This window comes from Pseudorasbora parva, chromosome 23 (genome assembly GCF_024679245.1).
Source record: "Pseudorasbora parva isolate DD20220531a chromosome 23, ASM2467924v1, whole genome shotgun sequence".
NCBI lineage: Eukaryota > Metazoa > Chordata > Actinopteri > Cypriniformes > Gobionidae > Pseudorasbora > Pseudorasbora parva.
The window spans coordinates 7,298,611-7,323,110 of NC_090194.1; the positions used below are offsets into that span (position 1 = coordinate 7,298,611).

A 24,500-nucleotide genomic window follows, 5' to 3' on the forward strand; every position below is an offset into this window, starting at 1 on the left:
CCCCTGCCCTGGTGTTTGGACTGTCACTCATCCACTACCCCATTGTGTCTGTTGATCTGTCTTGTTAATAAACTGTCCTTGTTCACTCTGCATCTGGGTCCTCCACTTCCTGATCCCTGACAGTAAGATCATTTAATTTACAATTAAAATGTTTACATTTTTAATGATACTTATTTAATTTAGCGTTGAATTTCTTTTGCAATTTTACAAACTTCCTGCCGTCTGATAACTAAAAAAAAGCCTGACATTAAAATAAATAACATTTGCATCTGTACAAAAATTGGCACATTTGTATAATATTATATTCTTTTATATACAATTTTTTTTAAATATATAAATATTTAGCTTTTTTGTGCAAAAAAGTTCTGAGTAGAAGTTGATGTTGGCCATCATAATAAAGACTGTCTGTATTATAATGAGAACATACACTGATCAGGTTATTATAACCTAATAACCTAATCCTAATATTGTGTTGGTCCCCCTTTTGCTGCCATATCAGCACTGACCCGTCGAAGCATGGACTCCACAAGACCACTGAAGGTGTGCTATCTGTCGGTGTGATATCTGGCACCAAGATTTTAGCAAGTTGCGAGATGGGTTCTCCATGGATCGGACTTGTTTGTTCAGCACATCGCACAGATGCTCGATTGGATTGAGATCTGGGGAATTTGGAGGCCAAGTCAACACCTCAAACTCATTGTTGTGCTCCTCAAACCATTCCTGAACCATTTTTGCTTTATGACTGAGCGACAGTAGCTCATCTGTTTGATCGGACCTCATGGGCCAGCCTTCGCACACCACGTGCATCAATGAGCCTTGGTCGCCCATGACCCTGTCACCGGTTCACCACTGTTCCTTCCTTGGATCACTTTTGACAGATACTGACCACTGCAGACTGAGAGCACCCCACAAGAGCTGCAGTTTTAGAGATGCACTGACCCAGTCGTCTAGCCATCAAAATTTGGCCCATATCAAACTCACTCCTTACACTATCCCATTTTTCCTGTTTCTAACACATCAACTTTAAGGACAAAATGTAATGTTCACTTGCTGCCTCATATATCCCACCCACTAACAGGCTCCGTAATGAAGAGATAATCAGTGTTCTTCACTTGTCATAATGTTATGCCTGATCAATGTATATAAGGATTTATATGTTGTACATTGCACCTTGCTGGGTGTGACAGACCACCATCAGTTCCTCACTGACATCTCCCCTCCTGTGCACCGGGATCATGAGTTCTCCGATATCTTCTTCCACGGCTAAGCTGGCCTGAGGAAAGAACACCGTGGACTCTGTCAAAGGGAAAAGAAGATATGACTCAGTATTAGGACTGCTGTTCTGTTATATCAGTCACAGAGGGATTTAGCAGCTCCCTGTCAGAAAGACTATTACCGCAGGGCTTTAAAACACCACAGGTGGCGGATTGATTCTTCAATATATAATTATTTCAAATCATACGGCTCTATACTGGGCGTGTAATGCACATTTATCTTGCACAAAAGGCACAAACACATTTTGTATGAGAAAATAGATTTTTCATATTGAGCGCTTCATATTAGGTTTTTAGTGGCCTTTGGACCATGCAGCATCGATATCTGTACTTACTGGCTGTGTATTGCAGTGTAAACTGTCTGACTGAGTGGGAGATTGTTCAGACATTGCTATTTTCAAATACCGTAGGTCAGGATTGAGTCAACATCTAAACTCATTTTTTATAGCACACTGAACTGATGGAGGGGAAAAAAAACTCTAGCCAGAGACGGAAAATCTATAGAAAAGACTGAACTAGTGAAAGCTTGGTGATGTTTTTGAAACAGAGGCGCGCAGGGACCAATAATAAGAAAAAAAAAGATCCCTCTTTGCGTGGCCTGTCCTGCCCCAGATCCCTCTATGCAATTATACATGATCCTCTGCAAACATCTCCAATCATCAAGTCTGCAAGTGGTCTTTTGGCACAGAGGGAGAATGGAGGTGAAAAATAAAGCAACTAGCTGTTCAAGTAATAGGTCAAATAAAGGGAAAGAGAAGAAAACAACACATTTTGCATTTTCAGTGACCGCTTTAAATTATAAAAAAAGGACATTTAATAAATGCAGTACAATTTGATCTCCCAGGACTTAAAACAAAAATATGATATGCACAAATCAGTGGGTGCGTTTACATGCACGTTCTTAAATGGGACACTCAGTTTCAGTCAATCTCATGTCAATCTTGAGGACCTATAGAGTAGTATTGCATCCTTCATATCTCCGAAAAGTCTTTAGTTTTATTATATTTATAAAAGAAATATGGGCTGTACCGAGTCTTTCCGGAAAAAACGAGCGCCTGGAGGCGTATCGTGTGGGCGGAGCTAAAGAATGACGAGCGCACAAAGCGGTGACGTCCTCAAGCGTGGAGAAGCCCATGGCTATCGAGCTCAGCTAATAGATATATGATTCAGAATCATTCGTAGGGTGAAATAAATTGAACAGGAGAAACAGCAACAGCAGGACGTCCGTCTCTGTGGTATGTACTGTATTTAGTGGCCTGTCAACATTTGTGTGCGTTTACTCGCAGTTTATGAGGACATGATTCGGTTTATGGACTATTGTATGCGACTAAACCTTAGCAGTAGCAAGCAAAACGGTTTTGCACGTCAGACTAGTGTAACGTTATACAGAGAACAACAATGGAGTAACCGTTAGCGCATTTGAATGACGAAGCACGCGATTGTGTCGTTTACTGATGTTTACTCACGCGACGAGCCAACAGCACAGACATTTGAAGCAGTTTTACTCACCGGCTGCTTCCAAAGCAGGACCGAACCTTTATCGCTGGGACCGCTCCGTCAAAAACACACTTCTTTGGTATGATTTGGTGAAGTCCTGACAGCAGCGACTTGCTGTGCTGAAGTGTTGAAATCGCTTGATGTCACCCATAGGAATAAAGTGGAGCTCGGCGCGGAGTGTTTACGGGCGTGCATTTCCTCTCTCGCTCTAGTCACACGCCCTACCGGGAGAAGAGCCCGTACGTCCCATACAAGGACCTTCCGCTCTAGTAACGTCAAGCCGAGCCATACTCGAACAAAACTCTCCGAAACTTGTGAGAAACCGGAAGAAGTATTTTTGACACAGAAATACTCTATCAAACGTCCAACATTCGTTTTTGAAACTTTGTCTATGTTTAGGATGGGAATCCAAGTCTTTAACAGTGTAAAAACCTCAGTATGCATGAAACAGCATTTCACCCCCCTTTAAGCCGTTTATGCCCAATAAGCTGGCAATGAACATGGTCATGTAAACGCTGTAACCCGTTCTCTTTTATCAGTGTAAGGTCATAAACGGTGTAAGCATAAACCGGCAGGGACAGGTCGTTTTTTGCCTCTTACCTCTTACCTCGATTTCATGCTGCATGCAAAAGCATTAACCTGCTTTCTGTCGGCTTGTGTTATAGGTGACACAAAACACTAGAAAAACACAAACTTAGAGCAGATTTAAATGCATCCAGACAGAGCGAGCTAGCGTTTTGCATGAAATAAGGGTATACAGACTCTTTTAAGACCCTGAAAATTGTAACGATGTGTTCTTCTCATGCAGCAGAAGTAGAAGAGGTTCAGTCAAAACGCTGCATGAGGGATAATGTGAGCCGTAAATCTCCCGCTGACACAGTGAATGCTTTATTTAACATCACAACAACTGACATAACATTTGAAAAACTCTGAGTCAGATATACGGACATTATTATTTTTGACGTCACTACAAGGAAATAACCCGGTTTATTAATAAAGTCATGTAAACGTGGTTTACTTGCGTTGTCAGTTTACTGGTTTACATGTAAACGGGGAAAATCTAGCATTTTTCTTTAATTTATAGGAAATATGAGCTATCCATATTTGGTTTAAAACTAGCTTGCTACTCAATTTCAACTTAATTAAGGCTAAACTTGCAACCCTGTAACAAATCCTGGCATATTTTTTAAATACATTCTTTTAGGTATCTTTACGTTTCATGTTTATTATATGAACATTGCTAGAATACAACATCAAATCAATGGCTTTAATCTTTAGACACGATAACAGGGTTGCAAAAGATTCATAGAAAACCACCCATATAATATTTACAGTAGTTCAATCCTTTGAAAGACAGGTCTTTCAGAAAATGTCAATCATCTATTTTTTCCATTAGTTTAAAATGAAAAAAAAAAATAGAGAGAAGACAGCAATTATTATGTTTAGTAACAGCTTATCCACCCTAGATTTGAGTCACATCAAATCAAATATTCTCTGCAAAACCGAAACATCGTTCACCGTTCAGTCTCTGAATTTTGTGCAAACTGAGTGACTGCTCTGCTGATAAAAGAATGATTCTTACAGCCCTCAAGACTCAAACGCTGGCTCTGAGAAAAGAATAACAATGAGGCAAATGTATGTAGCCTCTCAGGTATAAGGCTTATGCATTGAGAGAGACCATGTCTTACCCTCGCACAGAAAACCTTCATGCATCAGGGGCCAAAATAATGACCTTGTTTTGTAAGGAACAAAAACAAGACCGATTAGAAAGTAAAATTCTGTGCATTTATATTCAGCTCTTGGCTGAGTCCTCTGCAGACAGGCGGTCAAATTACTTTTCATTGACAGAATAGCATGCTAAGAAAGGATTTATTTGAATTATATACATATCAATCATATATTGTATTAGGTAAACTTCCTTCCTTCCTTCCTTCCTTCCTTCCTTCCTTCCTTCCTTCCTTCCTTCCTTCCTTCCTTCCTTCCTTCCTTCCTTCCTTCCTTCCTTCCTTCCTTCCTTCCTTCCTTCCTTCCTTCCTTCCTTCCTTCCTTCCTTCCTTCCTTCCTTCCTTCCTTCCGCAATTGCACTTACATCCATCTGTTCGGCCTTAAACTGAGGTGTGTTGGTGTGTTGCTATTTTGAGGAACTGAAAATGACTGCACCATTGACCAAAAAAACCCTGGTCTTAAGTAAACAGCATAATATTTTTTGTGTTATTTAAAGAGCATGTTAGTAACACCGGTATGTGCCTTTTCAAGGGAATGGGAGATGAGACTCTGATTGGTTTATTGCACGTTATGCCCAAAACACATTTTTTCGTCCTTAAACTAGCAAAAGTGGATTCCTATATCATAAAAAGTATCACAGTACTTTTCTATATTAAAACTGAATGAACACACAGTCCTTCCTTCCAACCGACCGACAGGACGAACGAAAAACATATCTTGTTTTAAAGATATATAGTTTTAATACTGATTACTGAATACAGAGAAGGGTATTTTTGCAGTGTAGTTTGTTTGACCTTTTAAAGTAACACAATCTTCAAAACAAAGTATTTCAGCGTTCCAGCAGGAAAAGGTAAAGCATTTCAACTCATTAAACCCTTTTTCCAACATAAGACATTCAATCCAGAAAGCAAAGTGGCAGTAAGCATCTTTAAAATGCTTTTCTAGCCTCTCCTTTTCCTTAATTGCTCTTTACTCTAATGAGCAGTGAAAGGTTCTGGCTGTAAAGCAGGAAGCTTGTCACATCACTGCAATCCCAGTCACAGATATGACTCCAGATGCAGGCTTTTGTCTGAGCCCGCGGGTCGGTGTAAGCCATCATGTGTGAACGACTCTGTGGCAACTAGGTCAGACAGGTCTCCGAAGGCTCTTGTCGGAAGAAAACCACCGCCCTCTTGCCTTCAAATATTAATGCCTGACCTGCCACTGCCACACACAGCCACTCACACACAAACGCTAAAAGGATAATTAACCTGAGAGGAAAAAAAACTCCATGCTGAGCAACAGGACCACAGCATGCCGTCCACCTCATCCTCTCTCCTCCCTCACGCCATTAGAAAGAGCAGCCAGACTCCGTCACGTTAAGCCCCCCATGGGGCATCAGCCTCAGCAAACAAACCCCACCGTAAGACGGATAATTAGCTCACTGGGGAAGCAGCAGAGTTTTCTTTCTTTTTTTCTTAGGAAAAAAAAACTTCTGCATAGATAGCGAGGTTTAAGTAACATTTAGATGGAAACTATCGCAGTGTTTGGGATTGTAGATGAAAATTTTAATTATCCAGGGACCCTGAAGAGACGATAAAGACAAAAACACACAGAATAAAACAACATACGCCTCCGGTTATTCACGCTGCACATCTAAACACGCCCGTAATTGTGAGAATATGAGATGATGTCGTGATGATGAACAGGCTCTCGGTTAAAAAATAGACAGACGAACGCGGTTTGATCAATACTGACAAAGCCATATTGTAACAAGAGCTTCTTGGAAATGATAAAAAAAGTGTTTTTGATGACAGGTTTATCTCATTACGGCTTTGTCTTGCTTTTACACCGTCTCTCTGTTTGGGTCCTTGCAGACGAAAGCACATGGTCCCCTCTGAAATGACCCCGCGAAAACTGTGCAACTAACTTTCAAATGTGAATGGATTAATTACAGAGGGAGCCAGTGCAGACCTGTCAAACCTTTCTCAAACAGCGGTAGGCAATTTACATTTAATCGACGAGACGCTTTCAAAACAAGACACAGAGCCGTGCGTAGAGCTCAAGATGAAAAGAGGGGCCGCCAATATGTGGGGGTTGACGGTGCGCTGAAAGCTCTCAGGTAGGAAGAGATATCAAATGCTATGATAATTGAGGTCCACTGAAAGAAAGAAAAAGCATCTGCAATATGGAGATAAGGCCAGTGTTTTTATCTGCAAAAATTGAATAAATAAATAAATAAGTGAAATAACCTGGGATGTTTTTAGTGTTTTCTTGGTCTCTTGAACATCTTGCCTGCCTCTGACTCACTCACTTCTTCACTTGAAGTATACTGAGAAGCTAAAGTGGAGATGTTTGGATATTTCTAAAGTACTAAATGTGTCTTTTAATGTGTCTAAAATTCTTGCCTAAAAAGCCAATGTGCAATAGATAAAAAGTAATATACACTTCTGTTCAAAAGTTTGGTGTCGGTAAGATTTGTTTTTGAAAATCTCTTACGCTCACTAAGGCTGCATTTATTTGATCAAAAATGTTCAATGTAAAACAACATATTTTAAAATGTAATTTATTAATGGCAAAGCTGAATTTTCAGCATCATTAGTGATGTTGCTGTGCTGCTTAAAGGCCCACTGTAATCAAAATTGAAGTTTTTTAGCTTTTAGTATGACTGTGTTAGCATTAAAGTTATGAATAAGCAGGTATGTTCCAAAACGAGATATAAGAGATATAAGCATTCAAAACTTACAGTCTCTCACTTCCGTTAAAATGTATTACAGATTTTGATGACATCATCGCAGACTTCACCTTCTCATCAAATCTTCTGTCCAATCAAAATGCTCTCTAGAATATAAAGCCCGACCCCTACACTGCTGAAGCTGCAGCTGAAATCGGTCTGTTGTTCATATATTTACTCATTTCTTCTTTGGTGAAAGGCACATAGCACACTATTTATGTGATAGGAAACGATTCAGTGTAAATATGCTTTGATTTGAGGCGAATGAAGTGTTTTCACGTTAGTTTCATGCAGTGGTGGAGGAAGTACTGAATCTCAGTACTTAAGTAAAAGTACAAATAACCAGAGCCATATTTACTTAAGTAAAAGTAGAAGTACTACAATGACAACCCTACTTAAGTAAAAGTAAAAAAAGTACTTGATTTTAAATGTACTTTTAGTATTAAAAGTAAAAGCACTTGCATAACAATTTATTCTCTTAATGTCTATATTCTAATAATTAAAAAGAAGAAACTAGTATGGGCTGTGGCGTTTTAAGTTAGTTTTGGGTTGATGTAGGCTAATTGTGCGTCTCATCTGTTGCCCAGTTTACATTCTGACTCACAATATCAGGGAGATCTGCAGAGTTAAATATTAATATTCAGAAGTAACATTTTCATCAGCTTTGATGTATTTAAATGTTCATATTTATGAGGATTAATCTTAAATATAGGATATGCTTCAGCTTTTCTTTTATATTCTTAAATTTGATCAATACATTAAATTAGAATAACGCTATAGGGTTGTTAAATTAAATAATTTACACTGACAAATTACAACTGCATTAAATGATGTTATGAGATTGTTTTAACTATATATTTTTAAAACAATAAGAAACGTTGGAAAGAATGTTTAAAAATGAAACTAAACTACCAGAAGGTGGAGGCAGGTCATTGAGTCGGTTCGTTCAAACGGCTGATTCGTTCATGAATGAGGCAGTCGTTTACGAACAGGTCATTGAATCTTTGATTCAACCGATTCATTCAAACGCTGAATCATTCATTAACACACTAATGCGTTTTGGTTCTGATGTGGAACTATGATCTGATCTTGGAAATATTTTCACTGCTGTAATAGAACAAAAGCAGTTTATGTTGCATCGAAAATGTAAGAGACTAATTTTAATTAATTGTTTATGGAACTGTCATGAAATCAGTGTCACTTTTCAGTCGTGATGGTATTCAGGTAAACAGCACTCTTGGTCATGTCATGTGATGTTTTTTCACTTTATTATACGTTATAAAATATAAAAACCTTCACATTTTGAATATTTACTGCAGTATGTTACTGCGTTTCTCTGTACGAGCGGCTTTGGTTTGTTTCCATTTCTCCTCGAGAGGCTGCGCGATTGTCAACAGTGCAACCATCAGTTCATACATCAGCTTGTTATTATCCATTAATTATCCGAACAAACCTTAATCTCGAGCCCTGAAACTGATCAGAAAATGATCATAACTGTTAAGTAAAATATTTGCTGCAAAATGTAACGAAGTAAAAGTAAAAAGTATGCACTATTGATTCTACTTAAGTAAAGTACAGATGCGTGAAAAATGTACTTAAGTAAAGTAACAAAGTATTTGTACTGTTACATTCCACCACTGTTTCATGCACCGCAGCAGCACACACGCACACACACACACACACACACACACACACACACACACACACACACACACACACACACACACACACACACACACACACACACACACACACACACACACACACACACACACACACACACACACGTCATGTTTTCATGTTTAATGGGGACTTTCCATAGGCGTAATGGATTTCATACTGTACAAACTGGACATCCTATCCCCTTACACTGCCCCTGCCCCTAAACCTACCCATCACAGGAAACATTCTGCATCTTTACTTTCTCAAAAAAAACTCCTTCTGTGTGATTTATAAGATGTTTTCCTCATGGGGACCTAAAAATGTCCCCACAAGGACAAGGATTTCGGATATTGCCATTTTTGTGGGGACATTTTGTCCCCATAACGTAGTGATTACCAGGTCACACACACACACACACACACACACACACACACACACACCAAGGGCTCTGGTCTAAAGTTAGACTACAGACACAAGAGCGCAGCCCGGATCATATCATAGTCGGCGCAGACAACAAACATCGGACACATTTGAATTCTGCACAGAATGCTGCATTTCAAAGCGATATGGAGGAGATTATTATGATAAACAGTTAGAGAAAACTGGCTTTACCAAACAGAAAGGCTCTACTCAAACTGTATAATAACGAAATGCTATTGGCTGTTTTAAAAAAGGGGAGGAGCTGCTTACAGCTGAATCTGTTTCAGGGGAAATTACGTCAACACATTGAATAATGCGGCGCGTTTCAAGGCACTTCAGTGGGCCTTTAACATTTTTATGTTGTTTTGATGACTAAAAGTTCAAGAACTGTTTATTTTAAATCTTTTGTAACACTAAATGTCTTTACTGTCACTAATGTCTATCATTAGCCACTTAGATTTTACTCGCCTGTGCGTGTTAGAGGCCAAGTATAAGTTTAGCATAGATATATTTTCACTTGCTGAGCGCTTGAGCATTTCGCTTCACTATTTCAATTCAGCTCAGCGCACACGCAGCGTACCTGTATCTGATGTACCGCAAACTCGCACAACTCGCTTTTGCTTTGCTGAGAGCACTGTTACTCACACACACGCAAAGAGAGAAAGAGAGCGAGAGACTTGGAGGGATTGAGACATGACCAAGGTCCATATTGTAAAAACAATTATTTCACATTCAAATATCCAGATAAAAGTACTTTTTAGCAACAATATCTTGAATTTTGCGAGCATTTGTATTATTTTTGGTGACATTTCTGACACAATCCCTTATTAATTTCTGAAGCGGCACATAAATAAATCAAGTTAGAAATCAGTCACTGATTGCATCTGAAGCAGTACGTTTTACATCCAATTACATTAATAATGTTAATACATAAATCAGATAATAATAATAATGGTAACACTTTAGTATGGGGAACACATATTCACTATTAACTATGACTTTTGCATCAATAAACTCATAATTTACTGCTTATTAATAGTTAGTAAGGTAGTTTTTGTAGCATTTAAGTTTAGGTATCGGGTAGGATTAAGGGATGTAGAATAAGGTCATGCAGAATAAGGCATTAATAAGTGCTTTATAAGTTCTAATAAACAGCCAATATCCTAGTAATTTGGATGCTAATAAGAAACTAGTTAATAATTAATAACTGAACCTTAAAATAAAGTGTTACCATAATAATAGTATTATCTCAGCAGTATTTTTGAACAAAATCACGAGTCCTCTAAGTCTGAGACCAAGAAAAGATTACTACAAATGTGGTTGAGAACGAGACCAAGCCCTTCAATAAATGGGCTTAAGACTGTTTCGCTCGATGGTACTACAACACTAGTGGGAAGAACTAATGTGCAAATGGCAATCTCACTGGCTGGTGTTCATCTATGACTTGCTCAAATCAAAACATGGATGGTAAGTTTCAGTTCTAATTACTAAAGTTCTATCAAGCCATTTTTAAGATTACAGCTTATTTACCCCCCAAAAAGGTCTAAACACTGTCAAACAGTTGTCTTGTTTGAGTAGCATACTGACTCGACCAATGATGCGAGTTTAAAATAGTTATTTATTCACAATGTTACTGCTTATACTGCATCAAATAAATAAAGCCGTGGTAAGCATAAGAGACATTTTTTTTAAATCGAAGCAACAAGAAACTTTTGAACAGTGATTGTATATCACCTTTGGGCTTTTCATCACATCAGAATGCTTATTTTAGCTCCCATTAAAAAATAACATTAACTGACCTTTAATTTCATTTTAACTGGTTAATATTTATAAAGGAGGACACGGAAGACTGGAGGGAGAACAAAAAAAAACAAACAAAAAAACAAAAACAAAAAAACAGTTTCTGCTCAGAATATACCAAAATGAAAACCATTTTGTTCCAAATCTTTGTTTTTACTGTTCTGTGATGCTCAGTGGTGCAGAAAAGACACTTCAGCTGTAATAAAATGTTTAATTTACAGCTTATAATTCTGCTAGGTTTGAAACTAAAACTAAATAAATCGTTAGTAAATATGTTTATCAGAATATATTGGTCAGCTTCTGTTGGACTCACCATCACCGGGATCCACAATCTCAACTGTGGCTATTGCTGGTGACTCCAAAACACTCATCACCGGCTCCGTCAGGACAATCTGGAAGGTCTCGGACTGCTCGTATTTCCCATCAGAGAGAACCCTCACTCTCCATGTGGCTGTGGTCTGGCCGGGGTTAAATTGTACCTGCTTCTGGGATTTTCCCAGGAAATCCTTGTCCTTCTCTGCACTGCCATCCAGAGTGCCAATCCCTTAAAACAGCACAAAAACAACAATTCTGACAAACTTTTTCTGGATTCATATCTCCGGCCTCCAGATGTGTCACAACTCAGGACTTTGAGAATGATCTATTCAAAGAAGCCTATTATGAAATTTATGAGCTTGGATTAGCTACGTCTGCATTTCCCAGATTTATTAAGATCGCGCACAACAGCGCAGGCGTCTACGCATTATCGATGCACTATGTATAGAAGTTTAAAAAAGCCACAGGTCTGCAAGTGTCTGGTGCTTTGGGGTAAGATGTAGGAACAAAATCAAGGAACATGTTGAACTAAAGTACAGCATGTACACTCAACTTCCTCTCTACTGTAACATAGGTATGAAGCTGTGATGGGATTCCCACACAGTGGGAAAACCTGAAGTGAACCTGCCCGGAAGCGTTTGATCTCTGATACATCAAGCAGAGACACTGTCAGGGATCCGTCTGCCAGAACCTCCCAAACAGATGTGATGAATTAAATCACCGCAGTCTTTCAGATCAATGCTGGATGATCGCTGCTCTTCAATCCATAACGCTTAAAGGGTTAGTTCACCCAAAAAAGATTGGGGTGTGGAACGACATTAGGGTGAGTCATTATTGACATCAATTTCATTTTTGGGTGAACTAACCCTTTAAGCTACAACATGACAAGAAAAGCAAAACTGTAGAAGAAGATTGTAGATTTAGGGATCTAATAAATATCGATTTTTTATACTGACCCAGTAGAAACATGACACATCAAAAAAGGACATGCTTTGTTACAGTTTAACACATTCTTTTTTTTCTTTTTCTTTTTTTTTCTGCACATTCTCATCTAAAATGTTATTTTGGGGAGCAAAGATTTAATCCCCTTTTAATATAGAAATTTGACTCAAAATATTGTCTAAGAATAGAATATTTATGACAAAAAATGTATAATTACAACAAAAAGCTGTGAAAAGATGACCACTGATTGGAGCAGTTATTGATGCATGGATCATATTTAGTGGAGAAATTATGACTGATATTGTGTTTCTTTAGAACGGGTATTTTATCTGGGTAACCATACCATTATATACAGTATATTATATATATATATATATATATATTTTTTTTTTTTTTCTCACAACTGTTAGGTACATTTATCCCCCCCCCCCCAACAGTCCTAGTAAATATAAGTTATTAAAAACATAAGGACTAAAGAACTGCATATGATTTCTGTAATTAAAAGACTTTTTCCAGTTACACTAGAGGGGCCGTGAAACGAAGCCGCTTAAGTGACCATTAAAGGTTTCCATCCAACCATGAAAAAAAGTCTTTCAAGAAAGTACAGAGCACAGAAAAACATAAATTGATTGAAAGATACAAGGCGAATACAATAAAAAGAAAATAAGAGAGAGAGGGTTCACTTTCAATTCCATTTCTCTAACAACAGGGGGGCCCATTCTAACCACAACAAGCAGCATAGGACGCCAGCCACAGTGAGCCGTGAGGAAAGGAGTGAAAAGGACAGAGGCAGGCGGGTGTGAAAAAAGTAGAAAGCTTTGTTGAGGGGGGGATGATGTTTGGCAGAGATCGGAGCTCCAGGCTCCAAAGAGCAGAGGCAGATGAAACTTGATCTCAGACCCTCTTCACTGGTTGCAAGCATTACTAACACTAGCACCCTTTTGTTGTTAGAATGATGGTTCATCCCAACATTTTATTCAGACAATTTTCTCTCGCTAATGTTGTTTCTTGTTACACAACAATTATATTTTGTATATTATCTCTTATACAGTGAAAAGAGTAATATTGTGAAATATTATTACAATTCAAAATAACAGTTTTTTATTGTAATATATATTTTAAAATAAAATCATTATCAATGTTAAAAACAGTTGTTCTGCTTAATATTATTTGAAATAAATGCGGTTCTTTAAAAAAAGAAAAGACAAAAAGTTTGTAACGGTATATAAATGTCTTTCCTGTCACTTTTGATCATTTTAACGCATATTTTTTGAATGGCAGTGTATATTAAAATATTTTTTGTATACTGTAAGAATATCCATATGGAAGCCAACGTTCATTTCAAAAGTTAAATGCAAATTCTGTTGTTCCAGGTTTTAATGTAACAAAATGTATATTTCAATTTAAATTACCAACATTGCTGTCTCAACTACACAAGATGATGCTTTATAAAGTGGTATGGACAAAAGTTTTGGGAGTTTAAAGTGGTAATGGGATGCATTGTGTTATTGTTTTATAACATCAAAATTCAAACATCAAATTGTCATAATTTAGAAATAAAAGGCATTTTTCCTGCCCTGATTTTAGCCTCTGATTTGAACGTTCAGTTTGAAGGGGCGTGTCTGCTGTGAGACTTCAACATAAACGCCCAATGCTGTGATTGGCTGACATCTTTGCATATGAAATTGCTAAGTATTACACGCAGAACTCACAGGAAAATGTTTAGCAAGTTTTTACTATTACAGTTCTCAAGGGTAACTAATTGTCAAAAGTGTTGATTTAGCATTATATTTAGATTGTGTCGTGAAAGGCTGAAAATGCTTTCAGCATGACTAACAGTGCAAACACGATGAAAAAAAAAAGAGATTTGTTGATTATCACAGGAGTCCAGAAATCAGTCACTGATAAACTTGTGTTGTTTGATCACTTTCTATTTAATTTAAATCACAGTTTAAATAACTGATTATTCTCATGCAAACGCAATGTTCGACGTCAATCCAGCACTATTTTTTTTTTTTTAAATAAGCAGTTGTTAGAGTGCAGTGCAGAAATGTGTTCTGTGAGAACAGCCCCTAAGAGTATAGTGATGTTATCCATAATAGAAATAGTAAGTAAAAGCAGGAAGGAGTGGATTGATTAAGTGAGAGAGGAGATTGTTTGATCACTCATTTTCATATACCTGCATAGAACCTCATTATTTACACCACATACCCATTTTCTATAGGCTCCCTTCCTTCTCCTTCTGCTCTCCACTTTCACGTTCCCTCTTTTCAACCTCAATATCCCTCAAAGCCAACACACAAACCACAAATCCGAAGCAGCGTGAACAAAGGCTCTTGGTTTCATGAATACTGACCACATGTGGGGCTTTGCTGAGCACGGTGCAGGGCAAGATAAGCAGGTGTACGCTCAAAAAAAAATTCTGACTGTTGTACGGATGTCAGAGAGAGAGCGAGGGCTTTCATCTCAGACACAAAGAAGCTAAAACCACTTAGAAAAACATCTCTAACAGCTTCCCATTGATAAGCTTAAGTAATAACAGCTCTCACTTGTGAACACAGATGCTATTGAATGCTAATGATTCACTGTTAGCACTTGCACTGGTGACTTCTTGTCAAGGTAAATCAACTCTGGATAATAGTTTGTTTTTGCGGCAAAAAAAGGTGATGGAGAACTGAAAATGTAAGAAAAAAATGCTCCACCAATACTAAAATTAGTGCTGTCAAATCAATTAATCGTGATTAAATCACATCCTAAATGAAAGTTTTTCACAATATAAATATTTGTGTGTACTGTGTAGAATTATGTATATGTATGTATGTATGTATGTATATGTATATGTATATGTATGTATGTGTATGTATGTATGTATGTGTATATGTATGTATATGTATGTATGTATATGTATGTATGTATGTATGTACAGTCTTGTTCAAAATAATAGCAGTACAATTTGACTAACCAGAATAATCAAGGTTTTTAGTATATTTTTTATTGCTACGTGGCAAACAAGTTACCAGTAGGTTCAGTAGATTGTCAGAAAACAAATGAGACCCAGCATTCATGATATGCACGCTCTTAAGGCTGTGCAATTGGGCAATTAGTTGAATTAGTTGAAAGGGGTGTGTTCAAAAAAATAGCAGTGTGGCATTCAATCACTGAGGTCATCAATTTTGTGAAGAAACAGGTGTGAATCAGGTGGCCCCTATTTAAGGATGAAGCCAACACTTGTTGAACATGCATTTGAAAGCTGAGGAAAATGGGTCGTTCAAGACATTGTTCAGAAGAACAGCGTACTTTGATTAAAAAGTTGATTAGAGAGGGGAAAACCTATAAAGAGGTGCAAAAAATGATAGGCTGTTCAGCTAAAATGATCTCCAATGCCTTAAAATGGAGAGCAAAACCAGAGAGACGTGGAAGAAAACGGAAGACAACCATCAAAATGGATAGAAGAATAACCAGAATGGCAAAGGCTCAGCCAATGATCACCTCCAGGATGATCAAAGACAGTCTGGAGTTACCTGTAAGTACTGTGACAGTTAGAAGACGTCTGTGTGAAGCTAATCTATTTTCAAGAATCCCCCGCAAAGTCCCTCTGTTAAAAAAAAGGCATGTGCAGAAGAGGTTACAATTTGCCAAAGAACACATCAACTGGCCTAAAGAGAAATGGAGGAACATTTTGTGGACTGATGAGAGTAAAATTTTTCTTTTTGGGTCCAAGGGCCACAGGCAGTTTGTGAGACGACCCCCAAACTCTGAATTCAAGCCACAGTACACAGTGAAGACAGTGAAGCATGGAGGTGCAAGCATCATGATATGGGCATGTTTCTCCTACTATGGTGTTGGGCCTATTTATCGCATACCAGGGATCATGGATCAGTTTGCATATGTTAAAATACTTGAAGAGGTCATGTTGCCCTATGCTGAAGAGGACATGCCCTTGAAATGGTTGTTTCAACAAGACAATGACCCAAAACACACTAGTAAACGGGCAAAGTCTTGGTTCCAAACCAACAAAATGAATGTTATGGAGTGGCCAGCCCAATCTCCAGACCTTAATCCAATTGAGAACTTGTGGGGTGATATCAAAAATGCTGTTTCTGAAGCAAAACCAAGAAATGTGAATGAATTGTGGAATGTTGTTAAAGAATCATGGAGTGGAATAACAGCTGAGAGGTGCCACAAGTTGGTTGACTCCATGCCACACAGATGTCAAGCAGTTTTAAAAAACTGTGGTCATACAACTAAATATTAGTTTAGTGATTCACAGGATTGCTAAATCCCAGAAAAAAAAAAATGTTTGTACAAAATAGTTTTGAGTTTGTACAGTCAAAGGTAGACACTGCTATTTTTTTGAACACACCCCTTTCAACTAATTGCCCAATTGCACAGCCTTAAGAGCGTGCATATCATGAATGCTGGGTCTCATTTGTTTTCTGAGAATCTACTGAACCTACTGGTAACTTGTTTGCCACGTAGCAATAAAAAAATATACTAAAAACCTTGATTATTCTGGTTAGTCACATTGTACTGCTATTATTTTGAACAAGACTGTATGTGTATGCATGTATGTGTATGTATATGTATATGTATGTATGTGTATGTATGTATATGTATGTATGTGTATGTATATGTATATGTATATGTATATGTATATGTATGTATGTATGTATGTGTATGTGTATGTGTATGTGTATGTGTATGTGTATGTATATGTATATGTATGTATATGTATGTATGTATGTGTATGTATGTATGTATGTATGTGTATGTATGTATGTATGTATGTATGTGTATGTATGTATGTATGTATGTGTATGTGTATGTATGTATGTATGTGTATGTGTATGTGTATGTGTATGTGTATGTGTATGTGTATGTGTATGTGTATGTATGCATGTATGTATGTATGTATGTATGTATGTGTATGTATGTGTGTATTATGTGTATGTGTATGTGTATGTGTATGTGTATGTGTATGTGTATGTATATGTATGCATGTATGTATAAAAACAAATACATGTGCATGTATATATTTAACATAAAGTTGTTATATTTATATATAAAATATTTATATTTATGTATAATATAAAGAATATAAATGTATATACAGTTTCCACACGCAAATATTATTTAAATATATCAGGAATGAGTGTGTATATAATTATATGCAGTACACACACACTCTATATATTATATAAACACAAACTTTTAATTTTGGATGCAATTAATCATGATTAATCGATTTGACAGCACTAATTTTTATGTATTGTAATCATTATATTCACAACTTGTAATAATACAATGAGCTCATTGTTTCTTCCTTAAACTAATGCATTGTTGGCTGACTGCATGATTTTTAATATATACACTTATATGTATTTGTATATGTACAGTCACCTCTGATAACAAACACTTTAAATTACAATAGAGACACAAGCATTTTCTGTAAAGCTGCTTTGAAAGAATATGTATTGTGTAAAGTGTTATAGAGATGAATGTGAATTGAACTGAACTGAATTCAGTGCTCTAATACTCACCAACAAAAGACGTTTCACCCAGAAAACCTCGACGTCTAAGGATCACCTCGAGAACTTTATCCTGCTCATCCACCACATATTCAGGCTTCTCCAGAGAAATCCAAGCCCAGTTCAGACGAAACTGCTGGTTCTTCAATTTGTTCCCTCCTGAAAATAATAGATTTTGATTATGAAATGAAATCGAACGCTGCTGTGATGCAGGAATTTTGTTAGTCGACCCTACAATTACGCTGGATCCCTCAACTAAAATGAATAGGATTTTTCCATTGGCTCCTGGATTACTGCAGAAAATAAGCGATGACTAACTGCATTTATGATTCTTACACATTTGCTCATGAAGAAAATCTTCACAAAACTCAACTTTTACACATTCTGAAGCCTAAATACAATTGCTAGAAGTAAAAAGTTAAGTGTAGGATATATACTAGATACACTACGGTCGCAGGACGTCAACACCTCTTTTAATCATTTACAGTAAATGCCTCAAATGTAAACGTTTGAGCCCAATGAGGCCGTAAACGCAGACTAATAAGTAGATGAGTTTATGTGATGATGTTTAATGTCACAGACAACCTCTGTAGTCCCATTCAGCCGCTTGTTAACTTAACTTAAAAAAATAACAAATGGTATATTACTGATGTTTTTTATGCTGCTGAATAAAACTCAAATATCTTGAGCTTGTGTTAGCCACAGACATCATTTCAGGAATTTACCAAATACCAAAAAAACATAGCGATTGCGACAGTAGAATGCAAAGTTCAAAAATGGGTTTTAGGAATCATTCCTCTATAAAATATTTGTGTAAACATTTAAAAAAATATAATATTAGTCTACTCTACGTAGAGCCGTGTAATGCTTTAGATCATTATGAATCTGTGGAAATCTGCAGAGCTGTTCAGTGTAGTTCTGTGTGCACATTCGTAATACATTATGAATATGACCCTCATAATGGACTCAGAAGGGATTAATTAGAGATCATTATTTAAACATAATGTGTACACCACCAGTTGTGTTTACTTAAGGGGTTCATGGGAAATAACTCGTATATGCTACATTTTACATGTAAACCATTTGGGAAAACATACTTCATCAGGGTTTGTTTTTTTTAGCATAAAATAGCACAGGATCTGCATGGCATAATCTTGTTTTAACACAAAATAAAAATCTTGATATTTTGATGACCCACAATGTCTCTACACTCAGGTACACATCCCAGATTGTCTTATCAGCAGTATTTTACACATGCAAACTAAATATAATGGCTACAAATAACAGAAAAAGAAATGAGTTCAGTGCAGAACAGACATAATGTATTATTTATATCTTGTGCATGCTGACTTGGCACTCCACATGCTTGGTTTCACAATTATTGGTGTATCTCGCAATTATTGTTTCCAGCTGATACCAGGTACCATGATACTTAGGTGATGATTGCCACACTGTAAAAAAATATTGTTGGTTTAATTTAAAGTAAGTTACCTGGTTGCCTTATTATGTTGAGTTAAAGATTGGTTTAATAAATAGAAACTGAAACAATTAGGTTATCTGAATCACATTAATTATCTAAGTTGATTTGACAAAAGATAAAAAGTTGTGATAACAAAATAAATATACTGTAAAAGATACCCTGGCCCCAGTCGAACTGCACTTCCCAAGGCAGTCTGCACCTCCAATACATTAAAAATGAGCGAATACCCAAGAACAAAGAGCGTAGGCTTTATGCATTATGAAGCCTAGGATTAAATCTGTGTGAATTTATCACATACATACAGACCTACTACATCTCTAATCTATATTTACATCATGTATTGCAGTTTGCACGCATATTGATAATTCGCTTCACGTGCACAGAAAACACCCGAGACACATTCCCAATTTCTCAACGAGCTGCACCATGTATATTCATGACTTTTCATGCTTGTTTCACTTGATTTCCTCGAGCTAACCCCAGGCTCCTAATATCTTACTCACCAACCTTGCCCGAGAGAAGTCATGACTGGAAAAACTGACATGTTGCTAATGCCACTCTTTTTCTAACTCAATATTAGTCTGTAATGACGTACGGTTGCTAGATGATAACTGTTAGGCAGATGATATACAGCATATTCAAATTCAGAATGCAGGAAAATAAACCATTTCACACGGCAAAGTGATTATACTTGACATTTCATGAAGATTATCAGCGTAAGCCTCATGGATCATTGAATTATTATAGTGGTCCACATAATTAGGAGTCTAGGGTCTGTCAGGACTTAATGATTCATAATTAGATTCCATATATAGATGTGGATTGCAGGTAAGCGTTAAAAAGAACCATTTTAAAATAAATATTTAAAGGGGTCATGAACTGTATATTTTTTAAAATCATTTTATGTTTCCTGGGGTGCACTTATGATATATATATATATATATATATATATATATATATATATATATATATATATATATATATATATATATATATATATATATATATTTATATTATATATATATATATATATATATATATATATATATATATATATATATATATATATATATATATATATATATATATACACAGAGAAGAAAATAAGTATTTGAACACCCTGCTATTTTGCAAGTTCTCCCACTTAGAAATCATGGAGGGGTCTGAAATTGTCATCGTAGATGCATGTCCACTGTGACAGACATAATCTATTAAAAAAAATCCAGAAATGACAATATATGTTTTTTTAACTATTTATTTGTATGACACAGCTGCAAATAAGTATTTGCACACCTGAGGAAATCAATGTTGATATTTGGTACAGTAGACTTAGTTTGCAATTACAGAGGTTAAACGTTTCCTGTAGTTTTTCACCAGGTTTGCACACACTGCAGGAGGGATTTTGGCCCACTCCTCCACACAGATCTTCTCTAGATCAGTTAGGTTTCTGGCCTGTCGCTGAGAAACACGGAGTTTGAGCTCCCTCCAAAGATTCTCTATTCGGTTTAGGTCTGGAGACTGGCTAGGTCATGCCAGAACCTTGATATGCTTCTTACAGAGCCACTCCTTGGTTATCCTGGCTATGTGCTTTGGGTCATTGTCATGTTGGAAGACCCAGCCTCGATCCATCTTCAATGCTCTAACTGAGGGAAGGAGGTTGGTCCCCAAAATCTCACAATACATGGCCCTACATGTCATCCTTTTCTAAATACAGTGCAGTCGCCCTGTCCCATGTGCAGAAAAACACCCCAAAAGCATGATGCTACCACCCCCAATCTTCACAGTAGGGATAGTGCTCTTGGGATGATACTCATCATTCTTCTTCCTCCAAACACGTTTAGTGGAATTATGACCAAAAAGTTCTATTTTGGTCTCATCTGACCACATGACCTTTCTCCCATGACTCCTCTGGATCATCCAAATGGTCATTGGCAAACTTAAGACGGGCCTGGTTTAAGCAGGGGAACCTTCCGTGCCATGCATGATTTCAAACCATGACGTCTTAGTGTATTACCAACAGTAACCTTGGAAACAGTGGGCCCAGCTCTTTTCAGGTCATTGACCAGCTCATCCCGTGTAGTTCTGGGCTGATTTCTCACCTTTCTTAGGATCATTGAGACCCCATGAGGTGAGATCTTGCATGGAGCCCCAGTCCAAAGGAGATTGACAGTCATGTTTAGTTTCCTCCATTTTCTAATGATTGCTCCAACAGTGGACCTTTTTTCACCAAGCTGCTTGGCAATTTCCCCATAGCCATTTCCAGCTTTGTGGAGGTATACAATTTTGTCTCTAGTGTCTTTGTACAGCTTTTTAACTGATTGTATGGGGTGGACAGGTGTCTTTATGCAGCTAATGACCTCAAACAGGTGCATCTAATTTAGGATAATACATGGAGTGGAGGTGGACATTTTAAAGGCAGACTAACAGGTCTTTGAAGGTCAGAATTCTAGCTGATAGACAGGTGTTCAAATACTTATTTGCAGCTGTATCATACAAATAAATAGATTAAAAATAACATTTTGATTTTTGGATTATTTAAAAAATTTTTAGATGATGTCTGTCACAGTGGACATGCACCTGAAACTTACACAAAGCAACTGAATGATCCTCATTACCTAGTTATAATAATATATATTTAATATATAATAATATACAGATATCGAATACATTTCTTCTTTGATTTATGATTGCTGATACATTTAATTTATTAACTTAATGATATTATGGCTGCATGTTTAATTCATGTTTACGCTGTTAAAGGGTTAGCTCACCCAAAAATGAAACGAGTGAAATGACTCACCCTAATGTTGTTCCACACCCGTAAGACCTCCGTTCATCTTCGGAACACAGTTTAAGATATTTTATATTTAGTCCGAGAGTGTATCTAAGTGTATGCACACTATACTGTCCATGTCCAGAAAGGGAATAAAAACATCATCAAAGTAGTCCATATGTAACATTAGTTCGTTAATTAGAATCTCTTGAAGCATCGCAAATACATTTTGGTCCAAAAATAGCAAAAACTACGACTTTATTCAGCATTGTCTTCTCTTCCGCGTTTGTTTTCAAACCTCAAATAAAGATTCAAACGGTCATGAATCAGCAGATTGACTACTTTGATTATGTTTTTATTCCCTTTCTGGACATGGACAATATAGTGTGGACTAAATATAAAATATCTTAAACTGTGTTCCGAAGATAAACGGAGGTCTTACGGGTGTGGAACAACATTAGGGTGAGGAGTTAATGACATAAATTTCATTTTTGGGTGAACTAACCCTTTAATATTCACATGTTCGCTTGCTAGCTAAATTTTGATCTTTTGAAGATCATAAATCTTTTAATTTGTGAATCTTTTTAATTTTATACTCTCCGCTTGTCTTCACATAGTAATGTTATGTATATTAAGTGCAAATAGGCTGCCTTTTCCACTAAAGGTCTGGTTGGGCCAGCCAAATTTACGGAAGACACAGAGTGACAATAGAGTAGGGGTAAAGTACATGGTTTGAAGGTTTGATGCAAATCGACCCAAGATTCAAATCTGCCTTTTGCTAAAGATACATACATATACTGACCAGAATTAACATTATGACCACCTTCCTAATATTGTGTTGGCACCCCATTTGCTGCCAAAACAGCCCTCCAATACAACCCTGAAGGTGTGACACCTTTCTACCAGAACCAGCATTACCTCCTTGAGCAATGTGAGCTACGGTAGCCAGCACTCCCCACATGTATCAATGAGCCATGGCTGCCCATGAACCAGTCGCATGGTTCACCCTTACTCCTACACTGGACCACTTTTGATAGATATATGTATGTGTGTGTCTGTGTGTGTCTGTGTCTGTGTGTGTGTGTGTGTGTGTGTGTGTGTGTGTGTGTGTGTGTGTGTGTGTGTGTGTGTGTGTGTGTGTGTGTGTGTGTGTGTGTGTGTGTGTGTGTGTGTGTGTGTGTGTCAGAAAGGCAACAATATAGCAAAGATTCCAATAGTCACATATTAACAAGTGACAATTTTATGTTTCTTATTATACTACTGTGAGTAGATAAAATTAAACAGGCAAAAAACATTGCTCCCATCATTTCTGCAGTCAACACAGAGGTATTAATGCGGCACATTATCCAAGCAGCATTGACACTTTATTTCATCTTGTCATCTTCAATCAGTTTAGGGAAGAAGTGATTTATAGGATGTGGTTTAAATGTCTGCAAAGACCATTTGCGAGTAAAGAAAAAGCTATCAGCTCAAGGCTCAAGGACTCCATTATTCTGTGGGTTAGTGATCATTCAGGTCAATGAGCTGAGCAAACACAACACCATCAGTTGCTAGAAAGAAAAACAAAAATGGATTTTTACATTTTCTAAAAAAAAATGATGTTTGCCTGTGAAAATCGTGTCCGCTGTAAAATCGTGTCCTCTACCGATTTTAAGGGTGCAAAACTTTTGTCAATCATATAACCAAATAATCCAGCAGGATTTAAATAAGTACCACACAGTATAGCTGCTGACAGTCATCTACTCTATGACTATGCTAAAAACAAAAAACGATTTATCGATGTTTAGGCAAAATGGATGTTAATAAAAGAGGGCTAAGAAAATAAAATAAAATTACAGCTTCCTTAGCCTAGAAATCTAGACACACCCTAACGGCAGCAAATCTAATTTGCCGCGAGTGTAGTCTAGCAATTCTCAATAGACTACTGAGCTGGAAAAACCAAACTCTGGTTAGGCCTATCACATCATTTATAGAGTTGGTGGGCGTGGCTTAACATCAGAGTTGCGTGCTACTTGTAAACAACGAAGCTGGAGACCAGAGGTCTTTCGAAGCGGCTTTGGCCGCGACTCTGGAAGACTTGGAGTTAAGATTTTTTTTGAGAAAAGAAAAAAGAACGGCACTGAAGTCATTGTTAAAAAAGGAAGATGTGTTCGGAGTTTTGCCGACCGGATACAGTGAAAGTCTATCAACTAGCTCCGCTTCACATTGCTCTGGTTGGTTGTAGCTCTATCCAATCGCGTGGAGAGGGAGTTTGAAAGGCGACCGTTTATTCCGCCTCTCAGACTGAGCCCTGTCAATGGTGAGTTTCCAGACCAAACATCTTGATGTGGGTCTGGCTTCTCAGGCTACATTTTCCTAGCATGATTCCACT

The 24,500-nt window shown here is 37.2% G+C and overlaps 1 protein-coding gene across 3 annotated transcripts in view; it reads right to left on the reverse strand.

Moving 5' to 3' along the window:
* frem2a (FRAS1 related extracellular matrix 2a) overlaps positions 1-24,500 on the reverse strand; it is an 87,697-nt gene that overhangs the window by 44,320 nt on the left and 18,877 nt on the right. For all 3 annotated transcript variants that reach the window (XM_067433485.1, XM_067433484.1, XM_067433486.1), the window contains exons 3-5: positions 17,889-18,035; positions 11,405-11,635; positions 1,171-1,296 (exon numbers count right to left, since the gene is read on the reverse strand). In XM_067433485.1, coding sequence (XP_067289586.1) covers positions 1,171-1,296; positions 11,405-11,635; positions 17,889-18,035 — 504 coding nt within the window. The remainder of the gene's footprint in view (positions 1-1,170; positions 1,297-11,404; positions 11,636-17,888; positions 18,036-24,500) is intronic.